At 52.1% G+C, this 17,653-nt stretch overlaps 3 protein-coding genes across 5 annotated transcripts; 1 reads left to right on the plus strand and 2 right to left on the minus strand.

Moving 5' to 3' along the window:
- Nucleotides 1–1,251: 1,251 nt before the first annotated feature.
- Nucleotides 1,252–5,151, minus strand: LOC117898291 (C-mannosyltransferase dpy-19 homolog). Of its 2 annotated transcripts, XM_034807560.1 has the most exons (8): nt 5,035–5,151; nt 4,864–4,956; nt 4,511–4,772; nt 4,100–4,421; nt 2,574–4,037; nt 2,316–2,509; nt 2,132–2,257; nt 1,252–2,032 (listed from the first exon to the last, which is right to left on the minus strand). In XM_034807560.1, the coding sequence occupies exons 2-8, from the start codon at nt 4,907–4,909 to the stop codon at nt 1,828–1,830; spliced, it is 2,619 nt and encodes an 872-aa protein (XP_034663451.1). In that variant the 5' UTR covers nt 4,910–4,956; nt 5,035–5,151; the 3' UTR covers nt 1,252–1,827. The 2 variants fall into 2 exon arrangements, with proteins under 2 accessions (XP_034663451.1, XP_034663441.1); XM_034807550.1 differs by lacking the exon at nt 5,035–5,151 and having other exon boundaries at nt 4,864–5,028.
- A 639-nt stretch (nt 5,152–5,790) lies between these two features.
- On the plus strand, nt 5,791–8,864 carry LOC117897853 (serine/threonine-protein kinase fused). Of its 2 annotated transcripts, none has more exons than XM_034806927.1 (4): nt 5,791–5,997; nt 6,060–7,414; nt 7,478–8,055; nt 8,125–8,864. In XM_034806927.1, exons 1-4 carry the CDS (start codon nt 5,887–5,889, stop codon nt 8,484–8,486), a joined length of 2,406 nt encoding a protein of 801 aa, XP_034662818.1. In that variant the 5' UTR covers nt 5,791–5,886; the 3' UTR covers nt 8,487–8,864. The 2 variants fall into 2 exon arrangements, with proteins under 2 accessions (XP_034662818.1, XP_034662825.1); XM_034806934.1 differs by having other exon boundaries at nt 5,792–5,997; nt 6,060–6,625.
- LOC117897868 (zinc metalloproteinase nas-14) lies at nt 8,471–11,139 on the minus strand. Its single transcript, XM_034806946.1, has 4 exons — nt 9,676–11,139; nt 9,408–9,581; nt 8,906–9,342; nt 8,471–8,712 (listed from the first exon to the last, which is right to left on the minus strand). The coding sequence occupies exons 1-4, from the start codon at nt 9,857–9,859 to the stop codon at nt 8,533–8,535; spliced, it is 975 nt and encodes a 324-aa protein (XP_034662837.1). The 5' UTR covers nt 9,860–11,139; the 3' UTR covers nt 8,471–8,532.
- Between the last annotated feature and the right edge of the window lie 6,514 nt (nt 11,140–17,653).

A 17,653-nucleotide genomic window follows, 5' to 3' on the forward strand; every position in this document is an offset into this window, starting at 1 on the left:
ACCCCACAACCTTGAAAATATCAGTCATCACCATATTGCCATATACATTGCAATGATCTTCATAATGATTATTGTAATAATTCATTTGGTCAAGAAATGGCACAAAGCCAAGAAAACCTCGCAGCGAATGCAACAGCCTAGCACATCAGCGAATGGAGACAACACATCAAGTCAGCCGTTTACAATCAACATTAATGATGGTTGAACATACCATGGTCAACGGCCGGGAGGATGTACGATTTAGATTTAAACATCAAACCGTATGGTTAGACCTAAATTTTATCTTTGTTATTAGGTATTAAGAATTCTTAGCAACCTAAATAAATATTCTCAGACTAACACAAGAAATATGAGATATGCACCGCTGACCCAAATAAATATTCAAGTGCATGCACATGCATGCACATAATCATGTTACACAGTCATAAATTACATGCAAGATAATCTGCAGTTGGAAAAAAGGTCACACCATCTGCAGGAGATTAGTTTTACGACAGTGATAAAAATATCTTAGACCTGACCCACGGACCTTTGCACCCGGACCCATGCAGTGAAGGTCATAAATAAATATTTCCATACCCACTTATTATTAGATCTAATTACACAAGCCTATGATCCTAAGTAAACAAGTGTACTACTAGAAATTGTATATAAACCTCACATTTTACCAAATAAAATCAGTACGAAAGAAAACTCTGACGTATTCACATCTCCGAAGCCCAATTTGTTCAAGTACCGATTGCGGCGACCTTTTGTTACTGGTACATGAACCGGTGGCATACACATTTCTATTTTCAGCATACGATTGTCATATTGACAATCACCAGAACCAAGTGAATCTACATCAACAGATTCATTTGTTTCGTACAGTGAATCTAAAATCATTTTCCTCGATTTTGCTGTTCAATTTAATATTACCAGCTGGTTAGGACTCTCAGCTTTAAAAATGTAATTTTACTCAAATCAGCATTCAATTCTCCGCAGGATTTGCTGATTTAATGATACATCTTTCCCCAATAGGGCCAGTACTGGTAAATGGTGATGTGACTATCGATTTTCATGTAGGGCGCGCACTCAATTGTCGCACATTTTAAATCAATTGTTTTTGTTGCAACAAATGACGTACGCACCAATGCAACTAAAGCCAAACAACAAAAATATATTTATTTCCTTTAGTTTAACATGACCACTTGCGTATCGTTTAGTAGGTTTTTGTTTTTTTCTTGTTTTCAACTTTATTTTTTTGTAATCTTTTTTTGTTGCTGCCTGCTTTGGGGTTTAAGTTCGTCGCACGGCTGGGCTGCTGCTGCTGCTACAACTACTACTTCCTACCAACCATTCATACATCCATCAATCCATCCATCCGTCCATCCATCCATATGCTACATGCCTGACGCGTCTTTCGTCTTCGCGCTTTTGTCGTACAATTGCAATGTAAAAAGCTTAGCTTAAACTTAAACTTAACGAAAGTATTTTTTAAATTTTAGAGTCGATCCATAGAGTCTAGAGTAACTTATGCACAAAGGGGTAGAGGGGGGTAACCGAACAAGAACAAGAGTCTGAACAGAGTCGAAGAAGCTGCTGCTTAAATGCAATCCAGTCATTGGCTAATGGGCAGGGAACAGGTTCTAGTTGCTTCTTTTTGGTGTCAACAGAGGGGGTGGGGGGTGGTGGGGGAATACTTAACGTAAATGTAATACAATTAATTTGATAGAATAACTAAATGCTAATTGCTAGTCACAAAATCTATGTAAAACACAGTCGTTGCTCCCCCTCGTGGCCGATCCAGCCCAGTGTCCAGTCCTGCCAGCCGAAGCTCGACCTATCTCACATGGCCATCTCCGGCATCTTGGCATGCTTCAATATAATCTGTACACTCTGCGAGAACATCTTGATGATGCCGTAGTTATCGTTCGTGTACACTTTGAGGAAGCTTGGCACCTGCTTGTGCAGCAACTCGTGACAGAATTGCGGATATTTGCGATTCGCCGGCTGCTTGTCATCCCAAATGGACAGCAGATCGCAATCGTCGCTGGAGAAAGTGAACGAAATGAACATTAGCATCAGCATCAGCATCAGCAGCGTGCAGCTTGCTGCTTGCAGCTTGCTGCTTGTCGGCTGCCACACTTACCGCACTTCATTTGTGCACTCATCCAGTGAGATGATCAAGTACTGGATCTTCAGCTCGGCGCATTGTTTGTAGATATCCGACGACTGCTGCCTGCTGTACACCGAATAGGCGTGCTCCGTGCGCTCGCTGTGGCGAGCAACATCAATTAGAGCGAGACACAGAGTGGGCACTGGGCCATACTTACGCCATTTGTCGCATCTCCAGATGGGCATGATTCACAATTGGCCGCCTGGTTGTCAGGTGGACGGTGCCAATGATCTCCACGGGGCCGGCAAACACGGCATCGTGCTCCGTATTCAGTTTAATCCACTCGAGCATGCTCTCCAGATCGTCCGCATTGTGCTCGTACTTGGCGGGAAAGTATTCCTCGCGTATGTTCTGTGGGGGATTGGGCGACAGAGGGGTTGCACTTGTGTGGCAGCTAAAGCTTGGGGCGACTCACCACCATGCCCGGATCGAACATGCTCAGCAGGAAGACGGCCAGCGAGACGGACCAGAAGATATTGCGCTGCCGGTGGTACCACACCTTGGAGCAGATGGTTGGCGCTATCACACAGCCCTGCGTGAAGCTGAGGAAGAACAGTTTGCGCACGGCCAGGCCGAGTACTGTGAAGACGAGCATCTGCAGGAAGCTGTACATGTAATGCATATTGAATATTTGCGTATTGGCTGTCGGCACAACGCCGCCGCCGCTGCTGCTGCTGCTGCTGCGGCGTGACGAGCATTTTGCCTTTGGCGTGGCTTGGCTCCCATTCCCATTGCCATTGCCATTCCCATTCCCATTGCCGGGCGCTGGCATGGCCTCCTCTGCGTTGGACGGCTGCTGAGTTTCATCATCATCAACGTCTGCATGGACAGCAGCCGCTTCTTGCGCCTCTGCTGTGGCTGTGGCTGGGCCTGCCTCTTGGTCCAGCTCCTGCTCTGCCTGCTCTTTGGTTTCGTTTGTGGCTGCTGCCTGCTGGCTGCCGTGATGCTGCTGCCGCTCCTTGCGCTGCTTGTCGCTGTTGCGATGGATTTGCGCCTTCAGCCGCTTGATGTTCTGCATGAAATCATCGCGTGCGGGCGGCTGCTGCTGCTGCAGCTTGGCCTTGCGCCGCTTGTACCGCTCGTAGTCGTGATCGCAGCTCTCGAGCATTTTGAAGCACTGCTGCAGCTGCTGCTCCGTCTGCTTGTTGGACATGTCCGTCATCGAGACGTGATGCTCCTCGAGGAAATCCTCCAGCACGTAGTTGCGCGCACGCTCGCGCTGCTCCTGGCTGGCCGTCGTCGGCACATTGCTCTTGCGCCACTTGCGAAAGAACATGGCCAGCATGACCACGCCATACATGCAGTAGGGCTTCACGATCAGTGTCTTGACGAGCTGCCACAGCTCCGACCAGGCAACGCGCCCGTACAGCGGATTGCAGGCGGACAGGTTCGTGACAAAGTTGACGTTCACCTGCAGGGCCCAGTGGGCCCACAGGTCGCAGTAGTGCACATAATTGTTGTCCTGCACATTGAGCATGCCCGTGCGCCGCAGCACATCCACCAGCTTCTCCTGCATGCTGCCGGCAAAGACCAGCGCCAGCAGGATAAACTTGAACGAGAAGTAATCGCTCTGCAGCGGATCGTTCGCGTGCCGACGACTGCGCACCTGCCGCACCACCGTGATGAGGAAGAGGCTCGTGGAGACACTGAGCTGCCAGGTGAAGAGCAGCTGGCTGTTGCCATGCGACAGCACAAAGGCAATGCCATTGCCCAGCAGATGGGAGAGCGAGTAGTCCAGCGCGAAGGCATTCGCCACATGTGTGGGCATCGTGTTCATGTTCCACGACGTCATCACAATCATGATTTGTGTGGCAAAAATAATGGTTGAGAACTGCCACGAGAGCAGCGCGCAGGCGGTGAACATGGACAGGACAAAGATCTGAGGGATCAAGCAATCAATGAGGGAAGGAGGTTCACTTCAGGCGCTGTTCTCCCACTCACCATAAACAAGCGGGAGCTGTGCTTCTGCCGATGGATGACGCGACCAATGCAAATGCAGAGATAGAACATTTGCAGGAATATAAAGGGGAAGGCGAAGTTCTCGCGCGCCACCGGCCGCTCGTATATCTTCGACACAAAGCTGTGGAACATCAGGTACGAGATGACGCCGTAGATGCCCCCAAAGACATTCTCGCTGAGCAGCGTTCCATACAGATAGAGCACCAGGAGCGTCACGCCGCCCATTAGCCACACGAACTCAAAGTAGAACTGCATGGGCTGCAGTATGGGATTGTAGCCAGAGCGCACCAGGTGAAAGAAGTAGCTACGAGACACGAGACACGAGACATGCGTTTAGATTAGATTACAAGTGTGGACAGTGGGTGGTGTGGTGTGGTGTGGTGTGGGACTTACGCCGCAACTAGCTCCGGCAGCACATAGAAACGTTGCAGCACATTCACACTGTTGGGATACTCAATGTCGGTGACGTTTTTGAGCTGCTCGTAGCCGTGCCAGAAGTCGGGGCCATCGACCAGCTTCTTGTAGAACGTATAGTAGAGGGCATCCTCGCGCCGGAGCAGCGCCTCGCGCTCCAGTTGATTCAGTGTCTGGATGCTGGTGCGTGTCTCAAAGATGACGCGCACATGCTGCATGTACAGGAAGAAGAAACCCGAACCTGCCCAAAAACCACAATCAAAATCATAATCAACGGGGGGGCGGTGGCGGTGGTGGTGGAGGCCCAGGCCCAGGCCGGCCGCAGCTCTTACCAATTAGCGCCGTGGAGAGTATGATGTACAAATTGGGCTCGCGCATTGTGCTGCGTTTGCTTGTTATCTTCTACTGTGTGGCGGCTGCAGAATCTGTGTGTCAGTAATGTACCGAAATCATTATTTGTTTCACAATTTGTCTCTTTCGGCTCCTCCTTCTCTTTGGCTTACCAAACTGTGAGAGACACACACAAAATACAAATCAGCTGTTTCCGTAGAGGTTGCCACCTGCCGATAAACACTTGCGGTCCGATCCCACGCAATCGATTTTTCACAGGCCCAACCACCAAAAACGTGCTGTGGGGCAGGGCTTGGGTGTACCAAATACGCTGTAGCAAGTACATATGCAGCCCAATAAATCGGCTTACGGCTATTACGTATTTTTTTTTTCAAATTTTCCTTTGTTGTGCATCGCTGGCGTTGCCAGATGCTCGCAACAGTTCGCAGCATCTGGTCATACCTGCACTCCTCAGCAGGGTGACCGTAAATACGGTATACGACTTTGCGTGTTATTTCAACCACGAAATGGCGTTCAATGTATATTCACGGCATACCGGTATACAATTTTATTTTTAATCAATTTCATCTATCACTCTCATCCCAATTTTAGGCGGTTTTAAGGAATATAGGGTATCCAAAGTGCCCCACACTCTGGTTTTTCGATACATCCCTCTGGGGGTTTTTGTCTCTTTTCCGTATGCGATTTTGTAGACAGTCCAACAAAATTAAGTCGTGAAATGTATCCAATCGTGTGTGGAATTGATTGCTGAGTCTAAAAAAATTATAGTTTAAGAGGTGGGAGTCCTAACTAGATAGCAATATTAAATGGAACATCAAAATCGTGGAGTATGATTAACGATGCGGTATAATTACGATACATTTTGAAAATGAGATGGTATATTTCGGTATATTCGTGATGGTCTGGCGGTAAACAATCCGCGCTCACACTGCACACTTTGTTTTTGCGGGGGTAAATTGCAAATAAAAACATTCAAAGATTGAACAAGAAGTTGTGCAAATACAATGAACCGCTACGCGGTCAGCTCTCTGGTGGGCCAAGGCTCCTTTGGCTGCGTTTACAAGGCGCAGCGGCGCGACGACGACAAAGTGGTGGCCATCAAAGTCATTTCCAAGGTAAGTGGCATGCAACAAGTAACCCCCCCCACCCCACCCCTCACTTTTTACTGCCTTTACAGCGCGGCCGATCGAATCGAGAGCTAAAGAATCTGCGCAGGGAGTGCGACATTCAGGCACGCCTCAAGAATCCCCACGTCATCGAGATGATCGAGTCCTTCGAGTCGAAGTTTGATCTGTTTGTGGTCACGGAATTCGCCCTGATGGATCTGCACCGTTACTTGTCCTTCAACGGGGCCATGCCCGAGGAGCATGCGCGACGTGTGATTGGCCACTTGGTCTCGGCGCTGTACTATCTGCACTCGAATCGCATCCTGCACCGCGACCTGAAGCCACAGAACGTCCTACTGGACAAGAACATGCACGCCAAGCTCTGTGACTTTGGCCTCGCGCGCAACATGACCCTGGGCACCCACGTGCTGACATCGATCAAGGGCACACCGCTGTACATGGCGCCCGAGCTGCTGGCGGAGCAGCCGTACGACCATCAGGCGGACATGTGGTCCCTCGGCTGCATCGCGTACGAGAGCATGGCGGGGCAGCCGCCATTCTGCGCCACCTCCATCCTGCATCTGGTGAAGCTGATCAAGCACGAGGACGTCAAGTGGCCGAGCACGCTGAGCAGCGAGTGCCGCTCCTTTCTGCAGGGACTGCTCGAGAAGGACCCGGGCATGCGCATCTCCTGGACCCAGCTGCTCTGCCATCCCTTTGTCGAGGGCAAGCTCTACATTGCCGAGGTGCAGCCGGAGGCGGCACAGGCCTCGCCCTTCATCAACCCCAAAGCGGCCAAGGGGCGTGTCCAGAAGGCCAGCCAGCGGACGGCCGACTTGAACGATGTGCTGGCGGCCCTGCAGCTGGGTGAGGCGGGCACCAACGAGAACCTGAGCACCTCACGGGACAGCATCAATGCCATTGCGCCCAGCGACATTGAGCAGCTGGAAACGGATGCCGAGGACAATGGTCACCGCGTGCTGGTGCCCTTCGCCGACATCTCCTTCCGGGACCTGCCGCCCGACGAGTCAGCCTCGGCTGACGCTGGGCCGCTGGTCAACTCGCAGACCTGCTACGTCAGCGGCAACTCCAATATGATACTCAACCATCAGAACGATAACTTCCCCGCCGATGTGCAGGCAGGGGGCGCCAAGGGTGTGGCCGCCAAGCTGAGGGCAGCGCTGAACCTGCGCCAATCGTCGCGCAGCAAGGATCTGGAGAAGCGCAAACTCAGCCAGAACTTGGATAACTTCTCGCTGCGTCTCGGCCAGAGCATTGACACGGAGACGCAACGCAAGACAACGGAGATGCTGACCGCGCAGGAGCGCAAGTGCCGCGACAAGGAGCAGCCGCAGCCACAGGCGCAGGCACAGGCACAGCTGAAGCAATCGCTGCACTCAACCAACGAGGAGAAGCTAAGCAGCGAGTGAGTGTACAGCATCACAGACCTCAGATAGGCTCCGTTTCTAATTCGCTTTCTGTTTGCCAGTAATACGCCGCCCTGCCTGCTGCCCGGCTGGGACAGCTGCGACGAGTCGCAGAGTCCGCCCATCGAGAACGACGAGTGGCTGGCATTCCTGCATCGCTCCATACAGGAGCTGATGGACGGCGAGTTCGACTCGCTGAAGCAGCACAATCTCGTCAGCATCATTGTGGCGCCGCTGCGCAACTCCAAGGCCATACCCAAGGTGCTGCAGAGTGTCGCGCAGCTGCTCTCGCTGCCCTTTGTACTCGCCGAGCCGCTGATGCTCGTCGATCTCGATCTGATACGCAATGTCTATGTGGATGTGAAGCTCGTGCCGAACCTCATGTATGCCTGCAAGCTGCTGCTCTCCCATCGCCAGCTCAGCGACTCGGCAGCCTCTGCGCCGCTCTGCACCCTGGGCTCGCTCAGCCGCACAATGCGCAGCATACCGGAGCTCAGTGTCGAGGAGATGGGCACCGCGTGCAGCCTGTACGAGTTGGTCTGCCACTTGGTCCACCAGCAGCAGCAGTTCCTCAGCCAGTTTTGCGATGCGATTGCCATCCTCGCCGTCAACGATCTCTTTCTCAATTTCCTCACCCACGGTACGCCATGCAACCCACATCCAGCCCGCAACCCACATCCAAGCTCTCCCTCTCTCTCGCTCTTTGCAGAGTTCCAGCACGCGGACTCGGACTCCAGCTCGGTGCGTCTCGCTGGCTGCATGCTGGCGCTGATGAGCTGTGTGCTGCGCGAACTGCCCGAGAACGCGGAGCTGGTGGAGCGCATCGTGTTCAGTCCACGTCTGCGCTTCGCCGCCCTACTCCAGAGCCGGCACCAGCTGTTGCGGCAACGCGCCTGCCAACTGCTGCGTCTGCTCGCCCGCTTCAGCCTGCGCGGTGTGCACTGCATGTGGGGCGCCGAACTGCGCAGCGCCCTGCAGTCACTCGCCGAGCAGCAGCACTGCCCGGCCGTACGCCTGGAGGCGGCCCAGACCCTCGACGAGCTGAGCCAATTCAGTTTCTTTGTGGCCTAGCAGCCCACCGCTTTATTCGCATCAATCGGTGGCAGCGACAGCGCCGCTAGCCGAACAGATCCTGCAGGTTGCCCTGCAAGTAGTCGAGCAGTTCGTCGATGTAGCCACCGAAGCGGTCGAAATTGAGCAGCGAGTCCTCGTTGCAGTCCTGCTCGTACATTTCGTTCAGCTTCGAGATGTCCTTGTCGGAGAGGCCGCGTCGCTGGCCCAGCGAGGCGTACGGATCCTGCAGCAGATAAAATAGATATTAGACATAAGAAGATTTATGCATCGAGTGAGAGGAGCGAGTGGGCTACTCGCTGCTTTCCATAGATTTAATGCCTGACTCGTTGCTAGTTTGTAGCTTTTGGTTTTAGCATAAATCACGTAAGAATTGAAGCCTCTCCCGCTCGACTGTTGCCTGCTGACTGCTGACTCACCAACGGCTCAATGGTTGCCTTGCCATTCTTGCTGAACGCCCTTGAGCTGTAGTGCATGACGCTCTGATAGTCGTACTCCACGCCAAAGTTCGTTATGTGCGTGCGCGCGTACTTGTTGAAGTTGTGCGCGTGTCCATCGAGTATGTTGTCCCAGTTGATCTTCACGTACTCATCGCGCTCCGTGGCGCTCTGCTGGTGGTAGAAGCCCAGGGCATGCAGCAGCTCGTGCACCACAACGCCATGCGTCACGCACTTGGGCGTGTTCAGGTTGAGCACCTGGCCGCCCTGCCGCCGGCCCACGCTCGACCAGCAGCCCGAGTAGTTGCCCTTGATCATCAGCCAGTGCTTGTCGCCCTGCACATACGGCCGGAAGCGTATGCACGTCCGCTCGTGGTACTCCTTGAAGCCACGCAATATGACCATTGTCTCGTTGGCAGCTGCAACGAGTAGCGGGCAATCGAAATGAAACAACGAGTGGCCAAACACTCGCCACAACACTCACTGAAATCCTGCGGATCAATGTAAAAGGGTATCGATGCCTCCGGCCAGGTCGATCTCTCGTTCAGCAATCCATTGCGCAGCAGCTCGCGATGCAGCATAATGTCACCCTCGAAGAGTCCGCAATGCTCCCAGATGTTTGTGTCGCTCTCCTCCGTCCAGAAATTGAATGCCGCACCTGCCATAAGAGCGAGAGAGAGCGAGAGCGGGGGCGGGGGCGTTAGTGGAGAATCTTCAGCTGCTAATCAGAAAATATATCCCTCGGGACCTACTGTTGTGCCGTCGCAGCATTTGCATATTGGCGCCCCAGCGTGGCGCGGGCGGCACTGCCACATCGTTGTTGCCGTTCGCTTTTCTTACCGCAACGTCGCTGGGCTGGGTGCCGACCAGCGCCAGGGTCAGCGCCGTGACTGTCAGCAGCTGGCAGCTGCCTGTGATAAGCGAACTTCTCGGCATTGTCTGGCCAAAAGAAACGCCGGCTGGGCCGCGTCGCCGCTTTTATATGTCGCCACTGGGGGGGGAGCCCACAAAAAATTTCAACTGAAAGTGGGAGTACTTACGCTTCGGGGCTTGTGGCTTGCTGCTTGGGCGCGAGCGTGGGCCTGGCATTTATGCATAACGGATTTATTGTCACCGTCTCGTCTCGTCTCGTCTCGCTTTTCGTTTTGCTCTCTCTTTCGGCGCGTATTCAAATTGGGCGCACATTTACGGCTTTGGATTCAACAATTTAACTGGGATACTGGGTTATCAGTGGCAACAATGTGCGCATATGAAAATAGCACACAGCACAGAGAGACGGCCAGCTGCCTCATGCCACAGACTGATGGACAGACTGAAGGGACAGCACGGGGCGGTGCTGTGTCCCAAGTGGGTCGCCGGAGGAACCCGCACCAGAGTCAAGCTGCAAATTCTGCCGCCACTTTTGGCGTTTCTCTCTCAGCAGCAATTGCAACTCCAATTACCAATTTCTAACTGCCTGCCGCCTGCCGCCTGCCTGCACTTTCACTCTGCCAAATTGCAGCAAAATCTAAGACAATTTTTCGAGAACATTTTGGTCATGGCAGCTGGAAATGCCCGCAGCGGATGCAGCAGCAGCACCAGCAGCAGCAGCAGCAACGGGGGCACGTATCTGAGATGTACTTGATCTTTGTCGAAAAAAAGCTTGACACACTTTTGCAGCAGCAGCGGAAAATTCGAGGGAAATCAACAAGCGGCAGCAGCAGCAGCAAACGTTGCAATTTTCAATTGAGAAAGTTAAGCGGCAGAGATTGCAAATTTGAGACAAGCGATGCCAAAAGACGCTGCCGCCATGGAGCGAGACCAAGCCAGAGCCAGCGCCAGCGCCAGCGCCGCTTCCTCGAGGCGGTAATTGACTTCCTGCACAGGCGCTGAGAACATTTTGCAGTCATTAGACGGTTGGCTGCATAGACGGGCAGGGGGACTGGCGGCAGTCACTTTCTGCGCCAATGACCCAGAAAAGCAAAGAGTGGATGAGGAGGAGGAGGCGCTGTCAATTCTCGCCAAAAACAAATCATTCAAGAGCTGCCGATTTCTCCACTTCCTTTTGGGCGTACATCTGTCAACTGTCATCAGCTGTGAGCTCTGAGCTGCGGCAGAATTCCAGTGTGCAACAATGTCAGATGCAGTCAGCAGAGAGAGAGGCAGCAAAAGGGAGAGGCACTGATGGATAAACGGATTGATGACTGACTGGCGGACTGCTTGGCTGACTAACTGCTTGACTGGTGGACTGCTTGCCCCGTGTTAATGTGCGCCGCCGATTGCCACGGTTACGGCACCCAAAATGCAAAGTGCAGCGTCAGTCCCAGCGTCAGGCCTGAAGGCACACAGCAACAAAAAATGAAATTATCAGCGCAACACACGAGACACAACGAGCAGCAGTTGCAAGCAGCAGCAAAAGCAAGCCAAAAGCAAACCCAAATCCAAATCAAAGACTGAAAACGGCAAACCAGTTGCGGCAGTTTCCTTCCGGAATCAATTATTTTTCACTTTGTGCAGTTTTCACGTTCATGGTCACAAAATTTGCAGCAACAACAACGTGCAACAACAGTCAGTGTGTCAGTAGTGGCAGTGGCAACAACTGACTGCCTTGTTTGCTCTGTCTCTGTCTCTGTGTGTGTGTTTGCTGCTTGTGCGTTGCTTTTTTTTTGGCGTTTTGTTTGCTGCTGGTTTGCACTGCTTGCACGCTGCTGCCTGCGCATTTTGATGCTGTTGTTGCCTTGGTTTTTGCGTGTGCTTTTCCGAGTGCGTTTCGCAGCCGTTGTGCTGCTGCTTCCCCCTTTTGCTGCTGCTTCCCCTTTTGTTTCTTGCCTGCCTGCCACTGCTGCTTGGTCCACTGGCCGACCGGTAGACTCACTGACGAACTGGTAGACTTTTTCCAAGAAATTTCTATCGGCAATTGTGCATTAGTTTAATTGGTGAAATTGGTGTTTGGTGTTCGGAGTTTGATGTTTTGTGCGTTTTGCCTCGGTTTCGGATTTGGATTCGGCATCGGCTTTGGCTTTGGCTTTGGTTTTGGTTTTTGGTTTTGGATTTTGTGTTACTGCGGCGAAAGTGCATGCGCATGCCCACAAATGGATGAGCTCGCTGACTGATTAATTAGCCATTAAGTGCCACATGGTCAAGGCTGCTGAGCAAAAACAGATATGGGACAAGCAGTGCTGCCCTCAGTAAGCAGTGCTGCGTGGGTTCTGCTTTTGCTGTTTAGTTTCTCGCCCCACAAGTGCCACACAGCGGCTGGGTGCAACGAAAGACTTAGGCAACGAACTTGCTGGAAAAATCGTTGCAACAATTTGTTGCAGGCAGAGCGAAAGTTGCCGCATTGATTGATTGCCAACTTTCTACGCTCACACAGAGATTATAATATCTGCAATTTGCAAAATAATTCTGAAGCGGTGCCAGGGAGGCAGAGCGAAAGCAGAACATTTCACTTGTGGCATAGACAAGCTGCCGCTGCCGCTGCCGCTGCCACTCGTCAGACGGTTTTCGCTTGCCACAAAATGTTAATGAACCTCTGGCAGTGGCTGTGGCCAGGAGCAACGGGCAGCCACATCCGCCTTGCAGCCAGCCAGTCGACTGCTTGCCGGACTGCCTGCCTTTTGCATACGCCAATCATTTCTTTCTTTCTTTCCTTTTTTGTTTTTCTTTTTTGTTGTTACTGCTGTGCCAAATCCACACGAAAATGTGGCACACATCTCTCTCTACTCCGGGGCACTTGGCATTGAAACAGCGTGGCTGCTGCAACAAACAAACAAACAAACAAACAAACAAACAAACCAACATTCAACTTACCTAACCAGCCTATGGCCTATGGGCATTGTTTAAGCTCAGAGGCAGAAGGCAGAGCCTGAACCTGAGCCCCTGCTCCTACCGATGTCTGCCTTCTATGCATTTTTGGGGTGCCGCGTGCCATGGCAAACAGCTGATTGCCTGTTGCAGTTCGCCTGCAAACTGCCTGCCGCTTTGCTCTCTTTCAGCCATTCTCTTTTGGCGTCTGCGTCCGCCGCTCTTAGCTGCTCGACGACGCGACGCGACGCGACGCGCTCTTGAGCGTGAAGAGAGTGCGCCCAAACGCAACATCAAACACGAAGCACTTCAAACGCAAACATCAAACCCGAAGTCAGCCGAGGCAATGATAACAATCGCACTCAACAAGTATGGCAAACACACTCAAACGCAACGACTGGTGGGGGGACGGGACTGTGGGGCTGCGGGCTGCATGGGTTAATGTTAAACATGGAAATGTGGAAATGCTGTCACGAATCACAGACCACAGACCCAAAATAATGCATTGCGCTTTATGTCCTGCATTTAAAGAAAGTTCCCAAAAAAAGAACAGCTAAAAATAACTGAAAATATCTCAAATCTACGACGTGCCTTTGAGTTGATAAGACGCTGCAAGAGAGCGAGACCGAGAGCGGGCTGCTGCTGGCTGGCTGCCTGGCTGGTTGCTGGTTCGACAAACTTCAGCTGCAACAGAGCGGCAATCGGCAGCAGATCGGTGCAGGCAGCAGCCAGCAGCCAGCAGCCACCGTTGCTGCCACCAGTGTGGCTGCCGTCTGATAACAAGCCGAATGCCAAATGTATGCCAAATCAAGTGCATTGAACTCGAGCGGGGCCACGACTGCTGCCGGCAGCGGCAGTGGCAGTGGCAGCGCAGTCAGCGGCAACTGCGACAGTGACTGCGGCAGCGGCAGCGACAGCGACAGCAGCAATCAGGATACACTTTGTGGGCAGTGCATCCTGCAGCTTTTCAAGCGGTTGTTGCTCGGCGGCTGCTGCCACTGCCACTGCCGCTGTAAGCGTTGACGCAGGCAGCGACAGCAGCAGCAGCAGCAGCAGCAGCAGCAACACTTGCCAGCCGGCCAGCCAGGTGCCTGCCGCTGATGGCTGCTGCTGTTGCGGCTGTGTGGCTGCTGCTGGTTGCGAGTTCAATGACATTTCACCTACTTGTATTCAAATTCGAATAAAAATTGACATGCACATGGGGCCGCTGCCGCTGTGGCAGTTGCATTTTGGCTGTAGCCGTGCACCAGAGGATGTGCAACGAACAGTTCATCACTTTTACTTTCAGGACACATTTAGCTGCTGCTCAAAACGAAAAGATCTCAAAGATTGAACGGAGGGCAAGCATTCAGCAGCAAAGCAAAGGCACAGCCACAGCCCACAGCCAACAGCCAACAGCCAACTTTCTAAAGTGTTAACAAAAAGTGGGGGAAAATAAATAGGAAACATTTAAAAACATTAAACAAGAACGTAGCGTAGCGCAGAGCGAGAGATTATGGTGGGGGAGGGGCAGAATCTGCAGCAGTGGGAGAGGGGAGCACAGCGGCAGCGGCAGCGGCAAATGCCATAAAGACATTTTGTACGGCCTATCTGTAAATGTTGGAGTTGTTGCTACAATTCTTATTAATATAATTTTTTTTTCTTATTTTATTACTTTTTTTTTAGACTCTTTTGAGGGCAATTAAAAACTTTGTCGATCTGCGTTGTCGCTTGTCTCTCTGTTCGTTTGTCTCCGTCTCGCTCGCTCTCTCTCTCTCTCTCTGTGTCCGTTTGCTCTTGTACCGTTGTCTGTGTCTGTGGCCAGCTGTGATGGTGGTATGGGGGGGGTCTGATTTGTATAGGCCTATCGCGCGCTTGATCGTGCCTGGGCCGTTGGCTTTCTTCCGCTCGCAAGGGCCTGGCAGGGAAAAAGCGTGCCACTCGTGTGCCATTTGCCTCTGCTGCCGCCTCCTTCTCCTCTCTTTTTGCATTTGCGCAATCAGTGTGAAGTGGGCGTGGCCACTTGCTTGCTGAAAATAGTTGTTCCGCTGCTGCTGGGAGGCTGGAGGAGGACTGCCTGGGAGGCTGGTCTATGTTTGATTTGATTTCATTGAATCGCGAGATGAATTGAAATGTTTTTTCTTGTTGCTGTTGCTTTCTGGTTTTGTTTGATTTGTGTCGGCGCTTCAGTTTGTATTTGGTCAACACAAAAAGCGAGGGAGAAACAAACAAACAGACAGCCAGGCAGGCAGAGAGACTCCGAACTGCCCCTGGTTGGAGGCGCGAAATTTCTCTTCCTTGCGGCGACACTCTGTATGTGTGTGTGTGTGTGTGTGTGTGTGTGTACGGGCAGAGCGAAAGCAACGTCATGACCTACCTTCAGGCAGGCCTTCAAAATCGATCGGGCATTTCATTTTGCTCAATAAAATGTGAACAAATGCAATTAATTCGCAGCGAAATTCTCGCTCAGCGTCGTTGGTTCTGCGGCTGCTGCTGCTGCTGCTAGCCTCCACCACATGCTAGACACGGCCACCCTTCGGCTTGGAGTGGAGCAAAACGGAATGGAATGGAACGGAACGGAACGCGAACGCATCGAAAGTCAAGTCTGCACATTCATATTTAACAACTTTCGGAGATGCTTTCACTTCCATGCCAACAATTTGGCAGCTGCTGCTGCTCCCGCTGCTGCGCCCGCTGCTGCTGCTGCTGCTGCTCCCCGTGCTTGTTGTTGTTGCTGTTGCTTCCGTATGAGAGAGGCTCAGAGCTGCATCCGCCTCGGACATCGCCTCGCTGTTTGCGCAGCACTTTTGACGGTCCAGCTAACAAGCTGGCCGACTGGCTGAGCTGCAACGAAAGTGTTGACACGCGGAGATGCATGCGCAGCCATCGAACCATTCATCGAACCTTGCACATGTTCTGTACACATTGCTGTGTTCGTGTGTGTGTAGTAATAGAAGCAGAGGGGCAGGTCCAAAGGCAAGCAGCGAAAGAGGAAGAGCGGAACAGCGGCAGAGGAAGAGCACAGCGGCAGAGGAAGAGTAAAAGCACAAAGGCAGAGGAAGAGGAAGAGCTTAGCAGAGCCTGAGGCGAAGGCGAAGGCAAAGTCCCAGAGCCTAAGGCAAAGCTAAGAGCCCACCGTCCACACAGTCAAAAAGCAAAAGCAAAAGCAAAAGCAACAGCATGACTCTGTGTTTGTGTGAGTGTGTGTGTGGATGATTAGCATAAATAATGGTGAAAAATGAACACAAACTTCAGGCGGCAGCAGCAGCAAGCAGCAAGCAGCAACAGGCACTTGTGTGTGGTGTGGTGTGGTGTGTGCCCCTCTGTTTGGCTCTGTGTCTCTGTGGCTACGTTGAGTGCCAGTCTCTCTCTCTCTCTCTCTCTGCATGTGTGTGTGTGTTTGTGTGTTTACAACACACATTTCAAAAGTCGGTGACTGTGGCACTGAGTTAGTAGTGCGTTAAGTCAACGAACGCAGTCGCGCAGACGCCAACAGCGGCCACGACAGCAAACAGCAAGCAGGCAGCGACTGCGGCAGCGACAGCGACAGCAAGAAAAAGCTTTAGGACGCGGACGGGGGGCAGTGGGCAGTGGACAGTGGGCACTGGCTATTGGGCGACTGCCCGTCCACTGGCATTGCAATGTAAAACGCACTTACCAACTGCCCGTTTTCGGCATGGAGTGCTGCGCTGCTGCTGCTGCTGCTGCTGGGGGGCTTGGGGTTTTGTTTTGCTTTGCTTCGTGCGGCTTTCACAAACGTTGCACGTTGCCTCATGGCGCCGCTGTCGACGCATGCGTCGCAGCTGAGGTTGCTCTTTTTTTTTTTAGCAAACTTTTGGAGTTTATTGAACTTTTCGTCAGTGGTTCTCGGAGGGGGTCGCTCTCCATCGTCATTATTATCACTCATTATCATTATCGCTCGCTCTACGCACGAGACTTTCTCCGAGCCAAGACACCCTGGGGGCAGACACAAATCGGAGCACATAATCCCTGCTGATAAATGTAAGCTGCAGTTTTTGTTGGGTGGCGCCTGGAATTCCGTGCTATCAGCTGCTTATCAGTGAGGGACAAAAGTCGGTCAAAATGTGCACGGCAAATATTTGAGAAGAGCCAAAGCCAAAAATGGGAGCGGCATAACGGGGCAGCGGACGATGTGTAATTAAAGCTTGAGTGGGGTGGGGGCTTGCTGCATATTACACAACGTGACACAAGCGGGAGGGGGACACTGCTGCGTGCCTCCACGTGACCATTTTTCGCGGTCAGCTTTGCAGGGCTGCCATTGAGGATCAGGTTTGAGCAGACCCACAAACCTCATGATTATGTGACTAACTGACTGACGGAATGGCCAAACGGACAGACACAACGGACAGACGAACGGACAGGCACAAATTCAAGTGTCGTTACAGACAACAGAAAAAATTTCACCGCGTTAATGATCGCCGCTGCACGTTCAAGGGCCTTACGTAAAGACCAAAAACCAAAAACCAAAACCCAATCCCGATTCGATACGATTCGTTTTGTATCCAACAAAATAATGAAGGCTTAGCCCTTTGTGCACAATGCGCATATGAATTTAAGTTTGAAACTTTGATTGTCCCAGCAGCCAGCAGCAGCTTCAACTTCAGTTTTTAGCTGACAGTTCCATGGGTTTGACAGACGATTTAAAATTCAGTATTTTCCATGTTTTGCATAATACAAATGCCTACCTACACCGCTCCATCTCCAGCTCCAGCTCCAGCTCCATCTGCCGCAAATCAATTTGAGAAATTAATGTAACTGGTGCTCGTGGTGTCCGCCGCCTTTGTGGGCATATTCGGCAGCGAGTGCGCGGAGCGACTGCTGCTACTCGCTGGAGGCACTCGTTGCCCACAGGGTAGCAGCTCGTCGTTCAGTCCCCACCGCTCACTGGTAGATTGTGACATGCTTTTAGGGTCGCACTTCCCCTTCCCCCGCGACTCTGCTCTTTAG

Source organism: Drosophila subobscura, chromosome A (genome assembly GCF_008121235.1).
Source record: "Drosophila subobscura isolate 14011-0131.10 chromosome A, UCBerk_Dsub_1.0, whole genome shotgun sequence".
Taxonomy (NCBI): domain Eukaryota; kingdom Metazoa; phylum Arthropoda; class Insecta; order Diptera; family Drosophilidae; genus Drosophila; species Drosophila subobscura.